This window comes from Panthera uncia (genome assembly GCF_023721935.1).
Source record: "Panthera uncia isolate 11264 chromosome A3 unlocalized genomic scaffold, Puncia_PCG_1.0 HiC_scaffold_11, whole genome shotgun sequence".
In the NCBI taxonomy this organism is placed as follows: domain Eukaryota; kingdom Metazoa; phylum Chordata; class Mammalia; order Carnivora; family Felidae; genus Panthera; species Panthera uncia.
In genome coordinates, this window is record NW_026057578.1 from 22,367,977 (window position 1) to 22,388,441 (window position 20,465).

Sequence of the window (20,465 nt, forward strand, 5' to 3'; positions counted from 1 at the left end):
AACCCTACTCCCATCTTGCTATTCCCACCATCCCCTCATTATGTGAAAACCCCATATACCAGTCTGCCTCCCTCAAGAGTCCACCATACCTGGTCCAATTCCCCGTTCTCCACCGTGATTCAGGGAACCAGGCCCTACCATGGTGGGGGCTGGGGTCATCTCTGAATCCCATTCCAGCCTGGCCTGGGACTGGCCCACAGTAAAGGCCCACAGCTGGCTTCTTACATGCTCAACTTTTTGTCTGAAACAGAAGGTGCTGTTGAAACAGCAGTAGCTACTTGCTGTGAGGGGCTGGGTCAGATCCTGGGGCTTTTCTCAGCATCTTAACTCTAAATGCTGTTTCCCCCATGAGGACTAAAACAAACTGGGACTGGGAGTGGGAGTCAGATGAGTGACTTTGAGCTCTGCTTTCAAGGTGCTACTGTTCATGGTGATGGCCCAACAGAGACCCACAAAACCAGGCCCAGTGCCACAGGGGCTGTGAGCAAGGCACAGCAGAATCTATCCATCTGCCACTATGAGATGTCACTACACAACCATATCAGAATGGCTAAATTAAAAACAGTGACAACACTAAGTGCTGGTGAGGATGTGGGGAAACTGAATTACTCATATGTTGCTGGTGGGAATGTGAAATGGTACCACCACCCTGGAAAATGGTTTGGTAGTTTCTTTTCTTTTCTAAAAGACTGTATTTTTAAGTAATCTCTACATCCAATGTGGGGCTTGAACTCACAAATTCTTGATCACAAAGATCATGAATCTGCTCCCCCTGGCAGTTTCCTTTAAAACTAAATATGCAATTATTCTACAAACCAGCAGTTGCACTCTTGGGCATTTATTTATCCCATAGAAATGGTAACATGTTCACAAGAAAAAAACTTATACATGAGTGTTCATGACAGCTTTATTTGTCATAGCCCAAAACTAGAAACAACCTAGATGCCCCTCAGTGACTGGTTAAACAGTCTGTGGTACATCCAGACTGTGGAATACCCCTGATCGGTAAAAAAGAACCAGCTACTGATATAAGCAACAACTTGGACAAATCTCAAGTGAATTATACCAAGTGAAAAAAGCAATCTCAAAAAGCTACATACTGTGTGGTTCTATTTGCAAAACATTCTTGAAATGACCTGATTATAAAGATGTGGAGATTAGTGGCAGGTAGGGAGATGCAGGTCAGAGGGTGATGTAGAGGCAGGGAGGGACATGGTTGTGGCTATAAAAGGGTGACAAGAAGGATCCTCTGTGTGCCAAGAATTAGAACAGGAGGTGGACCGTGAACTTGCACACGACGAAGCTGCTGAGCACTAAACACAAAGCAAGTAAAGGGAAAATGGTGAAGTCAGTAAGATTGGCTGGATGGTATCTATGTCAGTATTCTGATATTGTGATATACTATGGAATATTCTAATATATAATGATATTATATTAATTTTGCAATATTTTACCATTGAGGGAAACTGGGTAAAGAGTAGATAGGATCCCTCTGTATTATTTATTACAACTGTATGTAAATTACAATTACTTAAATATAAAAATTTAATTTAAAAAGCCCTTCCATCTGTCAGTTCATCTGACAGACTTGTGTTAGGCCAGGCCCTATACAGACTCCAGGAAAGCTAGGAGCCTCATCAGCAGAGAAACAGCCATGAAATGAGTGAACAGTAACAGATGCCACAGCAGAAGAGCCCAGGAGCTGGGAGCCATGCCTCACGCCTGAGTCTGGAGGTGACAAAGGGCTCTGGGAGCTCAGAACCAGGAGCACTCAATTCCTACTCTGTTCAGAATTTCCCAGTCCTGCTGAGGCGTTGAGAAAACTTGGGGATCCCACCAGACACACCCAGTCTCTGCCTACCCCACCTGAGAAATGTGGCACATGGGCAGAAGAACATGGGCAGCAGAGCAAGCAGGGGGCGGCGCTTTGGTCAACAGGCACATGGCCCTCTTTTGTACTGCCAGAGAAGGAAAAGGCCTGCTCAAGCAAGATGGGCTCCTGTGTTCAGCTGGCTGTGCACACAGGCTCACAGCCTCAAGGTGGGTCATTTACTGAGCTGTGCTCAGTTTTATGGCTTTGTAATTTAAACCTCACAGTGACTCTGTAAAGTGGGGATATGATTATGCCCACTCTATAGTAGGGGCATGTGAGGTTCAGGGTCAGATAACACCCAGAGTTGCTAACAGTAAGTGGCAACCACATCTGTTTGGTTGCACAGCCTACCTCATTCTGCTACCCAGTCTTCAGGCCCCTCTCTGCCAGGCTGGGGCTGCAGGTGTCTAGGGCCTTCACTGATCACTGTGCCCCACAGTATCCTGCTAGACCCTGGAGCCTGTCTGCAGGGGGACGCCCAAGTTGAGATCTGACTGCTGGGGGAAGAAGGGCTAGACTAAAGGCAGAAGCCTGGCTTCTAGGCCCTGGCAATTCCTCACAAAAGTGCCTGCCTCACTCTGGACTTTTCAGTACTCTCATCTGTTCAGTGGGTGGGGAGGAGTTCTAAATAGCACACCATATTCACACAGCCCTTGACAAACTCAAACCATTTTCCCATTTGTTCTCCTACTCAAGGATAGGTGCGGAACCTCCCATCACTGAATGAAGAAGAGATTCCTGCTCTGAATCCCTTCTCTCTACTACCTGAAATCCTACCATTTGAGTCATTCCATTCACTTGATGATAAGAAGCCAGAAACCAGAGGGCAGCAAGGAACCAGACAAGCCTGAGTTCAGATCCCAGCTCTGTCATATACTAATTTGATGGCCACAGGGAGGGATTACATAGGCTACGTCACAGAGGGTAAGGCTCAGCCCAGGGCTGGCATGGCTACTAGTTTGTTGTACACAGTGAGCCAGGCCTAGGGTGGGGGTTGTGAGCCAAAATGGTACTATCCCCAGGTCACTGGTCGGAGAGGCTGGGCTGGTTCTCTATACAACCCTGGGGAAAGTTTTCCTGCAAGAGCCGGACATTAAGAGCAGCTCGTTGAAGCCAATGGCCAACAGTGCCCAGCAGACCCAGAACCGTAGGTTCTAAGTCTGACAAAGGCTGTGTGACCCCAGTCAGGGTCCTTGTCCCCATCTGTGGGGTGGAGTTCCCACTGGCCTGGAGGAGTTAGTGCGTGCAGGGATCTGTGTGGAAGAGGCACCCCCACCAGGAGACAGTGAGGTGCCCACAATCAGGAGTTTGGACAGAGGACTGACCCTCCAGCCTCCTGCTCAGGGTTGTCTAGGTCCAGAGTCCTGCTGACACGTACTCAGAGGCCTGAGCCCTGGCTGAGACAGCCACTCATTAGAGGGAAAGTGAACTAGCGAGAGGCCGGGCCAGGTGTGATAAGAGGAAAGGTGAACTTATCTTGGATTTTTTTTTGTCTCCTGGGCACAAGTCACAGCCAGATAAGTAATGTGACTCACAGGGAGGATTTCAGGTTGTCAGGGGCTCCCCGGGTGACCGGCATCCCTCAGCTCTGTGCACAGTCTTTCCCCAGGGCAGGGGGATGGGACCCAACTGTACGGAACAGCTCTCATTTCACAAGTGGGAAATGCCATGAAATACAGGCCAACAACTGCCCCTGCCCCTTCTAGCAACACCGTCACCGCCCTTCTTCCCACCTTGGGGCTCTTGCACATGCTGCTCCTTCTACCTGGAAAGCTTCCACTCCTCACATTTCAAATGTCACTTCTTCAGAGAGGCCTCCTCTGACTTTCCTCTGCTTTCAGATGGGCCAGCATCTCCATTCGAGCATCTATCACATCTGTCATCAGCTCATTTAGGCATTTACTTGTTGATGGTTACAGGCTTGGGACTGGGGGGAACTCTGTCTGTCTTGGCATATTGGGTCATATCTCAGGCCCAGGGCAACACCTTAAGCTTTATAGAAAGCTCTCAATAATATTTGTTGAATGAGAAAATGAACCTCATCATTGTTATAAAAACCCTTCAGCTGCCCCAAATCAAGATTACTTAGCCTTAGAGAAGGCTCCCTTATATGCTCCCAACACTGGAGTATGCAAGGTTCTTGTCTCCTCCCAAATTTGGAGCCCTTTCTAAAGCCTACTCCCAACCACCCATCTCTGTAGCTTCATCTCCTGTCCCCCCACCCCCTAGGATGGCCCCTCCAGCTTCAGAGAGCCACACGTACCCATTTCCAAACACACCACACTCCGCATGCACCCAAGCCTTTGCACATGCGCTCATTCTACCAGAATCCCTTTCCAGGTCCTTCAGCCAGTCCCTCCATCCAACGCTCTTGCTGGCCCAGGCGGTCTGCCCCCCTCCTCTCTCTGTGGGTCAGCTGGAGCACTCAGGGCTGTGGCCATGCCCCTGATGGAGAGTGTGTCCCACGCGTGTTACTAGCCCAGACGGTGCACAGTCATCATTTGCCAGTTAAATTTTAGAGGTGGGGCAAGTACCCCAGAGACCCAAGATGTGGGACCTGGCCAGCACTGCCTCTTCCAAGATGTGACTGCGGCCCTCCCTGGCCCTGGGAGATATTCCACATGCCACAGTTTATAATAACATAGCACACAGGTCCAACTTTTTCATCCACTCACTCTGGAAAACTTTTCAGCCCAGGAAGCTAGAGAGTGAACATCCCCTGAGTGTGACCATCTCCTCCAGCTGGTCCTTACACACGTTTTCAAAGACCCCGAGTGAAATACCTGCTGAGCCACAGCAATGTGTGCACACTGAGCCACTGCCCCCGGGGGCCACGTGCTTCCCTGCCCCCAGCTTGGCCATGCCAATCCCTCAAGCTCAGGCTTAGACAGGAGCCAGTTGTGCAATGCCTCCTCCGTGCAGCCTGCCCCCGGCCCCAGACATCCAGCCCAGCCTCCTGCCCCACAGCACACAAGTCCTTGTTTCTTCTAAGAAGAAGCTCCCTTTGTCTCATTTCTGCCTTCTGCTTCAAGATTTTATCCAGCAAACTCTTATCAGGTCAGAATGAATTTATTTCTACATTGTGTTTTTTAACATCAAGATGTAATAAGATGGCCAAATAGAGCTTCAAACACTCAGTGGAATGGCTGTGACTCCCATCTCCCAAGAGTTATAGATGCAGCAACCCCAGGAAGTTAGCCCCACTGCAAGTGCCTTGGAGGCCTGGCACAACCCTTGTGTTGCAGGCAACCAGGGGTTCAAGCTTGGCAGGGGAGCTGAAGAAGAGGCCTAGACTCCTGAAGAGGAGTGGATGTGGGGGGCCACAGATAGCATGAGAGCTATGGCAGCAGGCTTCACAGAAGAGGCAGTGGGGCCCTCTTAAGCCCCACGTGAGCAGACAGAGCTGGCCTTGGAGCCAGAGCCGCCTCAACTCCCTTTGCTGGCTCTGCCAGGCTTAGGAAAGGGCTCGTCAAAGGAAGGGCTGAGGGCCTAGAAGATCCCATTCCCTCTCTCACCGATAAGCAACCTGTGAAACCACACAGCTAAATCAGGCCACTCATTTGTGTGCTATGGTAAAAAACAGAACTCAAAGCTCTCACTTACCAGCCTCAAATTCCTCCCTTCTTCCCTGTTTCTTCCCCAGAAGCCGGGGAAGTTGGAAGGGAATTCTGAGCAGCTGGGTCAGGATCAGGGACAGACTGCCCTCTCAGAGCCACTTTCCTGTTGACAACCCGTGTGACCCCCCACTCTCCCACTGTGTCAGTCTGGAAGCCACCTCCCTCACTGTGCCCCAAGAGTCAGCAATGTCAAACTTTAATTTCAAACTCCAGTAAGAGGGCCTGGCAGCACCTCTTACCCCCAAAATCCTCCTGGGACCCCCCCCCACCACTCCCCACAACCAGGTGCTTCCTAACTGCCTTTCTTATCTGTTCCTCTCCCCATGACCTAGAGCCAGCCTCCCCTGGACCACCCACATCGCTCCTCCCTGGTCCCCCAACCTCCTGTCCTGCCTTTCCAGTACCTCCTCCACCCTGGCGGGCCATTTGAGAAGTCCAGCCACATCATTACTTGGTTTGAAACCTTTCCATGGTGCCAAGTCCCAGTGAGTGGACTTGGAACAAACCCTTCAGTGGGGGCATTCAAGGCCTCTGGAATCTACACCTGTTTCAAATCCCAAAACCCATAGGAGCCAAGAGGACACAAAGGCGGTCCTGGGGAAGACAAAGCCACATAGCTCAGGGAGCCCTGGCCCTGCCTTGGAGTCTTGTCCAGAAACCAGGATGCACTCCTGTGGGTAATGGTTCCAATACTAAAAGCAGACCTACACTGAGCACTGACTAAGCCTGGCCTAGGCAAACTCTTCACATATAGTCAATCCTCCTGTAACTATGAATTCACCTCCTTGATAAAATTTATTTGTAACCCCAAAATCAATAGTCACAGGGGGTTTGTGGTCACTCTCAGACACGCACAGAGGAAAAGTTGAGTCACCCAATGCACAAGGTTCCCGGCTAAGGTTGAACAGGTGACTCTCTCTGCCTTCTTGTTTCGGCTCTCACACTGTAAACAAGTGTCTGTTTCCTGGTCCATTTAGTGCTATGTTTTTCCATTTTTGTACTTTTTATTGGTGATTCTCTATTTAAAATGCCCCCAAGTATAGTGCTGAAGTGCTATCTAGCATTCCTGAGTGCAAGAAGGCTGTGATATGCCTATGGAGAAAACGCGTGGCAGATAAGCCTTGTTCAGGTGTGAGTTATAGTGCTATTGGCCAATTCAGTGTTAATAAATCATCAGTACATTAAATAAGGTATCTTTAAACAGACACACACAAAACAATATACGTACTGATTAGTTGGTGAAAATGTGCAGGGCCTCTATTTCCCATAGGAGCAATGGTTCAGTATTCACTAATTCAGTGTTTGTCAGATTTTATGAATATAACTACTATGAATGAGAATGGATGGTACCTTAGCCAACTGAAGCCTCAAAATGGGTACACGTGAGGTAGCTCTGTCATTGCCCATTTTACAGGTGAGGCTCAGAGAGGCGAAATGACTTGCCTTATCTCACCTCCCAGCTAGGCAGAGCTGGGGCTGGGGCTTAAACTCAGGCTGCCTGAAGGTTGACTACTACCCTATGCCCCCCACCCACTGCACTAACTGGGTAAGGGTCATGTGTAGGAGCAGCCTTGGGCACATCAGTTATTTTACCCAGAAAATGGGATGCAATATCCAGTATGCCCTGAATAGGAGTCAAACAGATGAGAGATAGGAAGCTCTGTAATCATAACTGGGCCCCTGCAACTACTGTTACCAATGTTTCTGGATTAAGGAGAGAATGATCACCTCCTGGGGAAACAAGCTGGGGGCCTGTCAGGAAGACATTAAGATTGACTGATTGGATCTAGAAGGATGGACCATAGTCACCGAGTGGCAAGGAAATGCCTTCACATCAAGGCATCCTCTGTGAGCAAAGGAGCAGGACAGCCTCCAAGGCATGTGAAGACCGATGTGGGCAGGGCACAGCTTGGTAAAGTAGAATTCAGGTAATGTAACTGGTAAAGGGAAGACAGGGACCAAGGCAAGGAGGCTGAAGAGAGGGCTGTCTCCTCTCAGACAGGGTCCTCTGCTTCCTGGGGCCGCTTGGACAATAGGAACAGTTGCATCTTCCTCCTACCCACAGCAGCCCTCATAAAGTCCCCCCAAAACTGGACTATGGTTGGAGGATTTCACAGCACCAGACCTGAAAGCAGCCAGAAGGGCGGATCACCTCCTATCTCAATAGCCCAGTGCACCAGGCAGCTCCATGTGCACTGCCAAGGCCATCTCAAGCTGAGAGCCTCCAGAATGAATCTGAATCCTTTCCTCCTCCACAGTGGCCTTGCTCTCTGACAGAGAGGACCTCATGCACTCGATTACACTCCAAAAGCCTTGGAATGCCCCCCTTACCACCCACCTCCATCTGCAAGGCCTTGCCCCTCCCCTACAAAAACACATTTTGTAGAGACTGGCTTCCCTCTATCCCCCCGGCTTGGTCTAGGCTTCCATCTTCTGCCCTCTGGTCTCCCTGCTTTGTCAGTGGTTCAGCACACCCACAGCCCCTCTCCCAACAGCAGCAGCCTGAGGAATTTTTTTAAAGTACAAATTGGATTACTTCCTTCCCTTTCTAAAGCCTTCAAAGGCTCCCCACTCCATGAAGAATAGAAGGCACACTCCTCACGTTGGCCTACAATAACTGGCCCCTGCCACCCCCATCTCTAGCCTCAGTTCCTAGACTTTCCCCTTGCTCATTCTACTCCTGCTGCACTAGCCTCTTTGCTCTTCCTCAGACACTCCAGGCACATGCCCACCTGAGGGCCCTTGAACCTGCTGTTTCTGGCCTGAAATGATCCCCACCTCATCTTTGCATGTCTACCCCTTCCCATTTGATCTGAGGACCTCTCTGACCACCCTGTCTAAAGCTTTCAGGTTTGAGAACCCCATTTGTTTTCATTCAAGTGTTAACCAACTTACTGATTTGCTTGTTTTTTGTCTCTCTCCTACCAGAAAGAGCTCCTGACTAACATAGGTTCTTAAGGGCAGAGACCCTAAATATCTTGTATAATTACAATGCTTTCCCAGCACCAGGCCAGTACATGTCTGGGTTCTAGAAATATGTACTGAATAAATGAACAAATCCCTATTTGACAGTTGGGCACACTGAGGCTCAAGGAAGAATGATTTACTCCTGATTCTGAGTTGGAATCTAATGCCCAGGAGCAGGGCCTTGAGCTTTTAGGTGAGCCCCGCCACACCCACCCCGCCCCCACCCCCACCCTCCCCCACTACAGGAACACAGTCTGTTGTGAAGTAAAGCCTTGAGTAAGTCTGCTTGAAGTTGGGCAATGAGGCCATGGTAATAAGAGCTCAATAAACCCTAAGGAATGGGTATCAGAAATTGAAAATAACCATTCCTAAAAGCTGGCAGAGAAAGAAAGCAAGCAGCACTTCCAGCAACATTTTCCAGTGAGGGCGTATTACAAGTACATATTTAAAAGAATCATTACTGAATGAGTCCTGGCCAGGTGCTACTTTGTTCCAGACATAGGCCTGGGAGGGGAGATAATTATCACTGACGTTTTATAGAGGAGGGAATAGGCTTCTTACTTTGAAGAATGGCAGTGCAGAAAAGCTCTGCTCTGTGAGGCCAAGGTACCAGGTTCTAGACTCAACACTGGATGTGGTGGGCATCGGACCTGAACCTTTACGGGCCTTGGTTTCCCCAGCTGTCAACTAAGTGGATTGACCTAGAATGGGGGTCACAAGTTCAAATGTGTATAGGAGATTGGTTATTTAACTCCTCTGGTCCACAGCTGCTTGTGGAGACCTGGGTGAGAGAAGTCAGAAATCTGGACTTAAAAGATAATAATAAAACCTTCAAATGTTGAAGTGGAGTTAGTTCATTCAAAGTTTTAAAAAACACAGTACAGTACCTGCCTGCCACCTAGTGTAGCCGGTGGCACACGTGACTATGTGGACTTTGTGACTGCTGGAGCAGCTGTCCTCAGACCTTGCTTTTTCTGGAGCTCTAGCCCCTCTCCCCCAGCTCTCAGGAAGGCTGTCTGTGAGGGCTTCCCCTTGGAAAGGAAGGAGGCCCTTGGGAACCTTGAAATTAAGGCAGCCAGGAGGTACTTGTGCTGGCATCTCCAGTCTGGCTCGGTGAAAACAGAGAAAGCCCCTTCTGGTGGGCAGACCGGGTCTGGTTCCAGGCTCTTGGCACCAGGGCACAGGTGGTGGGTGAGCCCTGCCTGGCGTACAGATGGCCAACCCCCTTCATGGGCCTGGAGTGGCTGCCTGGGAGGGACCTGCTTGGTGGCAACTCCCCTCCCTCTACCACGGGAGACAGCTGCTCCTCAGAAGCACTGTTTGCACCCCAGCTAAGGTCAAGGGTGTGAGAGGGTTCTGTCCTGACATGTCCAGGCCTGAGGGGCTGGAGGAAGGGTTAAGGGGCTAGAGGCAGTCCAGTGCCGTCCAGATGGACCCAGAGTTCAGGTCAGCTGGGTCTCTGGGCCGGAAGACTTCATGTGCTCCGGGGCATCTCCCCTGGCTGAGGGTGGCCGTGAGCTGGCCCAGCATGAGGCACTTTAACTTCTCAGCTCATCACCTCACCAGGCCTACCATTCCCGTTTCAAAGAGGAAAAAAGGGAAGCTCAGAAGAAGTGAGCAGCGCAAGGTCACATGGCCAGTGAGTGGGAAAGCCAGGATCTGTGCTCAGCCTTTTTGATTCCAGAGCCAGTGCTCGTGGCTACAACTTCACCACACAGCCCAGGGCTGGAGTTCGGCGCCACCTAGCAGGGCCTGGCTGAGATCCTGGCCAGGCCAATTCCCCAGTCAGGACCTAGACAGGCTCCCATTTCCTGGATCCTCAAGCGGGGTGTGACGATTTCCTGAGTGGGCTAGAAGGTGGCAGCCTCTGGCTCTGCTAGCCATGGGGGGCAGAGGCCTGGCGCACCCTGGACCAGAACCCCCAGCACATGGAAGGAAAAGGTACACCCCAACCCCTGCCTGTGACCACTGCTGCCAGCGGCCCCCTTCCTCAGGCCCTTCTCCAGATGTGTGGTCCCAGATGCTCTGGCCCTCTCACCACAGATACCAGAAACCTTCACATGGGCTTCCCAGTCACCCAGGACTTCCCCAGCTTGGCTCCTACAGTTTCAAAGTGAAGCTCAGAGAGGTGAGGCCGCCTTTCCCAGGTCACACAGCCGGTCAAAGGGGTGCTGGGATTAGAAATGAGGATGTGGAGCCTCCAAACTCCAACATCCTAGGAGATAGTAATGCCAGTAATTTTCAAACCAGGCTCTGAGGGCCCACAAGGGGGAACTGAGGAAGGCTTTTGGACTTTCATCGCACCCTAGGTTCCTCAGAGCAGCTCCCGTTTTCCTTTTTTTGTTCTCCATCTGGAATTCCCACACAGTATCTGGAGACCCACCCCACTACTGCAACCTCCTCACAGTACAAACAAGGAAACTGAGGATCAGAAAGGCACATGTGCTGAGCATCAAGTGGTAGAGCAGGGACTCCCTGTCCGGGGCTGTAAGTGTGGATGTGTTCCCTCTTCTCCCCAGACTGAGAAAGGAAGATGCCTTCACATTCCCAGCCTGGAGACCACCCGCTCCAGGCATTCAGGGAGGCAGCCACCTGTGTGGAGCCCTATACCTCCTTCAGCCTCTGACCAGGGGACCCCAAATGGCATGCCGTTTCCAAAATCCATTTCCACCATTACTGCAACAGTATCCAGTGAGCTACCTGTCGGGCAACATTCACTCTTTGCCATTCTTTTTTTTTTTTTTTTTTTAAAGATTTTAAAAAAGCTCTATACCTGGCATGGGGCTGAAACTTAAAGTCACACGCTCCACTGACTGAGCCAGTCAGGCGCCCCACCCCTTGTCCATGCTGTGTTGGAATCTGCCACAAACATCATCTTGTCGTCTTACTTATCCTCCGAGACCTGCCTGCAGAGTCAGCTCTGCCAACAGCTATGCTCAGAGGCTCCTGCCCTACCCCCCAGGACACCTATGACCACCACCCCTGGGAGTCTGAGCTTTAAAGAGATGCCAGTTTCCAAGCTGCAGTTATTGAATCATGACTTTCCTGTTGTATCTCAAAGTTATAACTGTTGGTAGAGGGTGCTGCTGAGTAGACGATATTCAGAGTTACAGGGCTGCTGTTGCCCCACTTCAGTGTAAAAACCTGATGTAACAGCCTCTTGTCTGGCCTGGTGGGGAGTGGGGAGCCAGGGTGGAGAATCCAAGGTTTGGCTTTTCAAATACGGTCTCTAGCATGTGAAACTCACTGTTGCCTTTCCAAGGTCTCAGGGGCCCAGTCTGGGAAGTACTACTTAGAAAATGCCTTAAAAAAAAAACCAAACACCCTCACTTCTGGAGGGCTGACGTCAAACCCTGGTGATGGGTCACAGAAGCCTGGCTTTTTACAGGCTGTCACAGGCCCCCGTGTCCTGTGTGTAGAGCCAGACACTGCTGCTCTGCGCACCTGGATTGTTGGCCTCTTTCATCATTCTGAATGACCAAGAGGATCCCAGAATAGAAAAAAGGTGTTAACAGGCTCATTCACTGTGACAGGTGGCATATCAGGTGACAGAATCAGAGCCAGGAACCCTGGGCAGCTGAGAGATGGGATGAAACAGTACAGAACTGAATGGGGAAAACCTTGAGTTCAGGTCAGGTCAGCACTGGCAATGTTGCCTGCCCTGGTGCCAGAGACCTAAGAAGGGAGAGGGCCTAGTCCTCAGGGCTTATATTAAGATTTTGATCCCAAGTTAGACACTTACGTAAGAAAGCAGCACATGTGGAAAAATGCCTTAGCGACTCCAGCTGACCACAGACACGGTGTGAGGCTGCACTAACAGAGAAAGGACCAGGGCGGGGTGCAGCCCCACTGAACTCCGGATAACATTGTGGGTAATGTTGGCAATTCTGGACAAGGGGCACTGACCAAATGGAACCCGATGAGAAAAAGGCAACCTGTGTGGGGAGAATTCCCACTGTGACAAATCCATCCTGTTATGACAAATGGTTATTTTACAGCAGGGAAGCCACACATTGGGTCCCGGGCAGTAGGATCCAGGATGAGTAAGTCCTTGTCCTGAAGAAACTCGCACTAAAATGCCGAGGTGGCAAAGAAATGCCTCCTGGGCGTAGCCACATGGAACACTGCCACATGGAGCACTGCGTGAGAAAGCCAGGGACTGACTGAACAAGAGTGCTGTGACTGATTAGTGATGTCTGTCAAAGATATGCCACAAGTGGGGTACGATACACGTGCACCATGAGTCATGTCTAGTTCAACGTGAGGGAGAGCTGGGAGAGACTGGGATAGTGGTCTGGAAAAGAAAGCCAATTCAGAAAAGTGTGGCTACTATCTCCAAATATCTAGAAGACTGTCACACATATATGTGCTCCAGGTTATCACACTACAACCAGAGTGGAGACAGGAAGGTGAGGTTGTTGAGGGGAAACATGTCGCATTATAAGGAGGCACTTTCTAAAGGGCAGAGCTGCCCAGGAGGGTTCAGCTAGGCTACACACAGGCATGATGGCTGCTGGGAGAAGACACAAGCCCTCGTGGGTGTGACCTTTCAGATTCCATCCAAGCCTGAGATATTTGTCCTCTCTTTGCCCTCCTATTTCACACCCAGTTCTGGATGTGACATCAGACAGCATTTGTGTGTGTGTGTGTGTGTGTGTGTGTGTGTGTGTGTGTGACATTCATACCTCAAACTTTTTTTGTTTTGTTTTTTGCATCCAGAGAATCCTTATCAACAAGCAAAAAAGACACAGGAGAATGTTCATTCAGCCTAGCTACAAGGGAAATGATGTGAGGACTAACACCAGGGCCTTGGCACAGATGGGGCTTAAAACGCCTTCCTCTGGGAAAACTAGCAGCACAGAGGCCCTACCTGAGATGATAAACCCATCCTCAGGAAAGGAGATTGGCCCACACTTGCCACCCCTCCCCCACGACATATCTGCTTCTGAGCTACGAGAGCAGCTGTGCACTAGGAGTCTGAGCGTGTGAGCACTGGCTCTGCACTCACTCACCGCACCACTTAGGCTCCTGGGCCTCAGTTTCTCTCATCCATAAAATGTCAACAACACGGACTTGCCCTGCCCACTGCCCTGGGATGGCTGTGAGGGGGTCTGGAGTAGATAGGTGGGAAAGGGCTTGATGGAGTCCCACATAGCTGTTGCCCAATCCCAGCCCCACCAAGGCACTCCTCAGGCCAAGGGCTGGGGCAGGAAGATTCAGTACCCTGAGGACCCACAGCCGTCCACCCTCTCCATGCCACACCTGCATCACCATCTGATAGTTTTGGGTGGTGACCACTCTCTCTGCACCCTCTTTAAGCCAACACAGGTCACAGCTTAATTATTCAGCTTCCGGGCCTTTGCACTGGCTGCTCCCTGCCTGCAACACCCTACCTCCTCCCTCGTTCTGCCTCCTCCTCCAGATCTCAGCTCCAGCATTACTCCCTCCAAGAAGCCTTCCCTGACGGGCTCCAGCTCCATCCTGGCTCCCTTGCTGGGTCAACGTCCCATGTTTAGATGTGCTACTGGCCCTTGCCACCACACTGTTTTATAGGCCTGTTTGCTTTTCTGCTTCTCCCTTTAGACCCTGAGCCCCCTGAAGGCAGTGACTATGTGGTTTCCATCCCTGTAACCTCAACTTCAGCCCAGAAAAGGTGCCCAGGCAAATGTCTGCTGACACTTAGGAGGTAGGACCCTGCTTCTGACTTTACCCCAAAACTACTACAGACCTTCAGGGCCTTCCCCCTGGAAGAAGACTGTGAGGACACAGCAAGTAGAGAAAAATCTGTAAGAAGTGACTTGGCAAGCAGGAGACAGAGGCGCTGGGACAAGTCGTGACTACAGCGTGACTACAAGTCCTCCTCACACCCCCACAGCCCTCCCTACTCGATTTTTCTCCCAACCACCTCTGAAAGCACAATATGGTAACATTTGGGAAGATCTCTTTGAAAGAACACCTACCCAAGTGAAGGTCACCCACCCTGCCCACAGAACCCTGGCCCCACAATGGCAGTGTAAGAAGTAGGTGAATATTAGTGGCTGATACTCATAATTACCAGTAGTATTTATTGTCTGCTCAGGAATCGGTGGCTACTGCAGTGGCCCAGTCACTGTCCGAGGTCCTTACACCTGCATCTTATATTTGATCCCAACGAGGAGATGTTCTCACCATCTCCCCTTGTGCTGCTGAAGAAATGGAGGCTCAGAGAGGTTGAGGGACCTGCTCAGCGTCACATGGCAAATCATGTGTTATCTGTTAAGTGAGTGCAAACCCTACAGGTTTCAATCTCCAGAACCCAAACTTCACAGCATCCAGTATGACAAGTAGTAAAAACACAACTTCATGACAAGCCAGATAGCCACACAAAATCCTACAAAGCTTAGAAGCCGCTGTAGAAACACAAGTTCGGTCTTCTCCTGCTGCTGGTAGAGTCTCACTAGAGCGCACCTCCACAAAGACCTCAAGCCCAAACCAGCACCCAAGGGCTGAAGAAAGTGGACTTTACCTTGACAGCTTCTACCCCTCTGGGAGCTACTGTGCCTCGATGTTTTTGCAAGCATACTCATCACACCTCCCCAGGCTTTGCGCTGTCCTGCCAGACCCTTTTCCACTCTCACAAAGAGACCTGTGACATCACCTGCCCCTGAAACAGTCCCTTCCCCTGCCAGGATTGCTGCACATCTGTAAAAGCTGGGGAGCATACTACGTTGGAAATGGCACAGGTTGCACTGAGTGTGCTACTTCTCGTTGACTGGTAGTACCCGCCTGTGTTAAGAAGGATTCTGACGCTGTGTCCGGGCTCAGTGGGAACACTGGGATTGACTGATGCTGACTGCCATGGGCCTAGTATGGGAAGTAACTGAAAAGAGCAAGGTATTTGTTGTCCCTGGGCCAGATGATCACCACAGAAATGCTCTATTCCCATGATGCAGAATCACTGTCCTTGACTCCCCACTGAAAACCTTAACCCCTCATCCTCCCCTGTAGGACCATCAACAACAGAGTTTCTTGGGCAATGTTTAAAATTCAGTAAGATAGGAAAGCAACTATTTGTTTCACAGTCTCCTCACCCTCAAAAGACTGACCAATAAGGAACCCTCAACAGCTGCAATTTGTGAGGGTGGCTGGTTTTCAGCCCCATGTGGTCACTTAAGTGCTGAATGACCTCGGGCCAGTCACTTCTAAGTCTCTGCTTCTTCTGTAAAATGGGGATCAGGAGCCCTATTTGCCTTGCCTTTAACCACATTTGAACACGGTGCTAGGATCCTCAAGACTGCACAAGGAAGTCCATTATCTGTCTCACTGATTTTGGGATGTCCACATGACAGAAGTATTTGTCCCATTTCTCAGAGGAGGAAGCTGAGGCTGACAGAGGTGGACAGACTTGGCCCAAATCCCACAGCAAGTAAGTAGTTAAGGAACTGTGCCTGGGTCCTTTAATTAAATCCACAGCCTTCCCCGTCCTATTATTCCACCTCCACAGGGGGGCTGTGGCTAGGCTCCATGCAGCCACCATGGGCTTTGGAACCAAGGCCACCTGTGTGGAGAAAGCCCTCCCAGGAGATGATCAGTCTTTTAACAACTATGCTAGAACATGAGCACATAAAACTGTGAGTTGCAGTGTGCATTAACTGGGAGAATTAATCACCACCCAAAGACTTAATTATTCAGAGATATTACCCCCTTTCCAATACATTCTCTTAAAATGGGCCTGTGAATGAGGCCCCCAGAGTGGTCGAATTCAGAGACAAAGTAGAATAGTGGTTGCCGCCGGGGGCTGGGTGGACGGAGGAATGGACAGCGGTTGTTTAATGCGTGAAGAATTTCAGTTTTGCAAGATGAAAAGAGTTCTGGAGAAGAATGGTGGTAAAATAATGTGAGTGTACTTAATGACACTGAACTGTACACTTAAAAATAGGGAAGATGGTAAATTGTTATGTGCATTTTATCCCAATTTTTTAAAAAGGGGAGGCTAGTGAGGAGTCTACTGAGGAATTCTCTACCAATAAGCCCCAAATATCAACTTGCTGTTTTACACCCCAAATCCAAAAGTCACAAAGTAAAATATTTAAAACACTTATGACATGAGGGGCACCTGGGTGGCTCCATTGGTTGGGTGTCTGACTTTGGCTCAGGTCATGATCTCACGGTTTGTGAGTTCAAGCCCTGGGTCGGGCTCTGTGCTGACAGCTCAGAGTCTGGAGCCTAAGTTGGATTCTGTGTCTCCCTCTCTCTCTCTGCCCCTCCCCGACTTGTGCTCTGTCTCTGTCTCTCAAAAATAAATAAATAAATGTAAAAAAAAATTAAAAAAAACTTATAACACGAATGTTTAAAATTTCAACTTTGAGTTAAATGTGTTTGTGAGAAGGGGCTGATCTATAATCTGCCTACAATCTCCTTCCTGACATTCAAGAAAGGGAAATAAAAAGAAAGAATTCAGGGGGGCACTTCAGTTGGTTGAGCATCCGATTCTTGATTTTGGGTCAGGTCACGATCCCACAAGCCTGGGATGGAGCCCTGCATCGCCACAGAGGCTGCTTAAGATACTCTCTCTCTCTCTTTCTCTCTCTCCCCCCCCCCCCCTCCGCCCCTCCCCCGCCCCCGCACACCCCTCTCTCTTAAAAAAAAAAAAAAAAAAAAAGAATGAACTATAAATAACATTGTAGAAAATAAGGGAAAAAAGGTCATTCTAATCTCATCACCTGGACACAATTACTATTATGGCATTCCATACCAAAACTTTTCAAGTTTATTTATTTTGAGAGAGAGAGAGAGTGGGTAGACACAGATGAAGGGTAGAGAGAGAAGGAGAGAGAGAATCCCAAGCAGGCTCCATGCTGTCAGCGCAGGGCCAGATGCAGAGCTTGAACTTATGAACCGAACCGTGAGATCATGACCTGAGCTGAAATAAAGAGTTGGATGCTCAACCAACCGAGCCACTCAGGAGCCCCATACGACACTTTTTAACTGTGATCATTTTAGAGTTGCAACCTTGCTAAAAATAGAAACTTCTGCTTTGGCCTTCTTACACAGAAGTAGTGTGGTAGAATAAAAAGAACAGTGCACCAAAACTTAAAATCTTGGGGCGCCTGGGTGGCTCAGTCGGTTGAGCGTCTGACTTCGCTCAGGTCATTATCTCAGACTCCATGAGTTCGAGCCCCGCATCAGGCTCTGTGATGACAGCTCAGAGCCTGGAGCCTGCTTCAGACTGTGTCTCCCTCTCTCTCTGCCCCTCCCCTGCTCATGCTCTGTCTCTCTCTGTCTCAAAAATCAAGAAAAACATTAAAAAATAAATTAAAAAAATTAAAAAAACCTTCAAATCTTGATTAAGCTGTGTGACTTTGGGCAAGTCACTTAACCTTTCTGTTGTATTACCTCTAAAAACAGCAATAACTGCAACCTGCAACAAGCTGCCAACAGAAGCGACAAAACCTGTGAACCAAGAGGTGGTATGTGAAAGGAAATTAGCAATAAATAGGGAGTGCTGAAGAACCCTTTTCTTGAGGACTTAGGATCAGTATGAAAACCAATCAGAAGGTCAGTATTTGGGAGTTCTGATGTTAATTTGAAAAAACAAAAACAACAACACCTCTTGATTCACTGACACTCTGGCTCCTACAGGGCAAGAAAGCTGTTTGCTTCAGAGCAAACAAGGTCACGGAGACTGATGAGGCCCTGCCTGACCTTGCAGACCATTCCAGATATAACAGAACCTCTCCCTGTTCCCTCAATATGCTAAACACTTTCTACCTGAGGGTCCTGAGCCCTGCTGTTCCCAATCTGCCCCTGACTTCCTCTTTCCCACTGGTCACCTCACCTTCCCTGACATGCCCTCCCAATCCTCAGTTCCCTCTTAGCACCTATTTGTTTCCTTCAAGGCTCTTTATCACAAGCAGAGAGTATCTTGTATATTTGTCACCTTCTTGGATGGGGACTCCAAGCTGAATGGAAGCTCCTTGAGGAAAGAGACCAAGTCTGAACTGTTCCCTACCCTCCTCTGGCTCACCCCTGGCACTCTGAGCACAAGAATGGCTGACTCTTTGGAAAGAGAGGGGGTGGTTGTTTGGAGGTTGGCTTGTGAGGAGGGAGGAATTGGCTGGGATGAACCCAAACCCTCTTCTAATGAGTGTCTCCATACACTTGTTATGCGCGCCCCCTTTGTGGAAACTGCTGGGGCAGCAGTAGCAGAGGCAGCCTGCTGTTACAGGTGCTGTCAGCCAAGTTCCACTCTTCCTATGCTACCCCAGGCCAAACTGTCCCCAGGCAGGCAGACACCTGTGGACTGCTACCACACCCCTGTGCAGGGCAACACCATATCATGAAGCGCACGAAGCCTGGGAAGGCAAGAAAGTTCCAGGAGAAGCTGGAACTATCATATCTATTCACACCACACTCAATAATAGGTCCCAGCAGGAAACTGGTTCAAGGAGTGATGACCCTTCAGAGACAAACCCTGGCTCTGAGTGCCTAGTTGACTCTGATGGCCCTCAGCAGGCATTCTAGCTTGATCTCAGCTCTCTTGGCCCTGGGCAGCCAACCCCTGCCGTTCCTCCCTGATCCCCTGCCATTCCTCCCTGATTCCCTTCCCCTCCCCTACCCACAGCACCCCCAGACCCCAGGGTATCTTCCTCTCAAAATCTCCACCACCTGGATCCTACCCAGCTTTTGAGGTTTTGAAGGTCACCCTCTCTCTAAAGCCTGCCTCAATTCACTCCAGAGTCCCCATCAGAGCGCTGCACTTGGCAGACAAAACTTGATATCCCTCCAAACACCATATCTAGTCCACCTACATCTTTCCAGGCACGGTACATGGACAGTCTTTAGCTATTTCAAGTCTTCTCTCTCCCCCTGGGTATCAATAACAGCAGCAGCTAACATTTTTTAAGTGGTTCCTCTGTACCAGATACTGTGCTCAGTGCTTTACACACATTCTTTCTCTTGTCCACATGCTGAGACTAATGCCAGGTAATATTATCATCTCTATTTTGCAAATGAAAAAACTGAGGTCTAGAGAGGTTAAGCAACTTGCCCAAGGTCTCACAGCTCTTGGTGGCAGCCCAGGATCTAAACTCCAGCAGTATGTCACTAGAGCCAGGATCTTAACTACAGGTCTGTGAGACTTCTGGGGTGTGGGCTTCTCCCCCAGTGCCTGGCTCAGCCTTAACACAGTTAGGCCTACCTGATCACCTACCATGTGCTCGGCGTGAGCCCTCAGGGAGTGGACTTGAACCAAAATGGCTTTGTGCCTGGGGACCCTGTGATTGTGCAGAGAAGAGAAGTACACTGAAATTGTTATTTGTTGAGCAACAAAATTGATACCATATCTGCTCTGGCAAGGCTGAGAATTTTCTTAGAAAAAGCACAGGAACTTAAGAACCCAGCTAATCTTTGAAACATACAGGCCAACCAAATCAGGTGTTAAGATACTCCCTAGCTTCCAAGGGATCAAAACTGATTCAACTGAACGGCAGAGCTAGAAAGAGCTCCTCCTGCCAAGAAACAAATGGGGAATCTGAAACCCAGAGGGGAGAGGATCTTGCCTGAAGTTACCTAAACACTTGGGAGAAGCCATGGCTCCTGCTCCCCCAACCTCTGTCCTTTCCAAGTTCTTGAGACTGGGACTAGAACCAGGGTAGAAAGGCTTTCGGGCCATCTCGGTCCTTAAGAAGCTGCCAGGAGTTGAGGTAAATACTTGCCCCAAAGTGACCAAAAGTTTAAAAGTCTTCACAGTAGAGACAGGGCCCTAGCTCTTACCTTCAGGGAGAATGGGACTGTTCTGTGGAAGCTGGATTTGGGAAGCCAGGATTTCTTTCCCAGGCCAGCATAAGCCCAGCTCAGCCCTGCTCCAGGATGGGAGTTTAAAAGGTAGTAGCTCCTCACCTGGGGCCACACCCGGGTGAGGCTCTCACCAGGAAACTCGTCGGACTGGCCGTCTCCCAGACAGCACAGGCCAGAACGCCACTGCCTGTCTGTAGCCTGGCGCCTCTCCCAGCTGGACCCTGCTGCCC

At 49.8% G+C, this 20,465-nt stretch overlaps 1 protein-coding gene and 1 long non-coding RNA gene across 4 annotated transcripts in view; one reads left to right on the plus strand and one right to left on the minus strand.

The window, feature by feature from the left end:
* Positions 1-20,465, minus strand: part of DLGAP4 (DLG associated protein 4) — a 65,415-nt gene that overhangs the window by 34,286 nt on the left and 10,664 nt on the right. Inside the window, exons 1-2 of one of the 3 annotated variants that reach the window (XM_049650859.1) lie at positions 14,963-15,132; positions 90-241 (exon numbers count right to left, since the gene is read on the minus strand). The exons of 1 other annotated variant lie outside the window; for it this stretch is intronic. In XM_049650859.1, coding sequence (XP_049506816.1) covers positions 90-159 — 70 coding nt within the window. In that variant the 5' untranslated portion in view covers positions 160-241; positions 14,963-15,132. Of the gene's footprint in view, positions 1-89; positions 242-14,962; positions 15,159-20,465 lie in introns of those variants that run through there. One more of the 3 variants, XM_049650857.1, reaches the window with a different exon arrangement.
* LOC125936655 (uncharacterized) overlaps positions 15,245-20,465 on the plus strand; it is a 14,713-nt gene continuing 9,492 nt past the window's right edge. The window contains exons 1-3 of the long non-coding RNA XR_007462089.1: positions 15,245-15,330; positions 15,720-15,862; positions 17,845-17,994. This is a non-coding gene — a long non-coding RNA (uncharacterized LOC125936655). The remainder of the gene's footprint in view (positions 15,331-15,719; positions 15,863-17,844; positions 17,995-20,465) is intronic.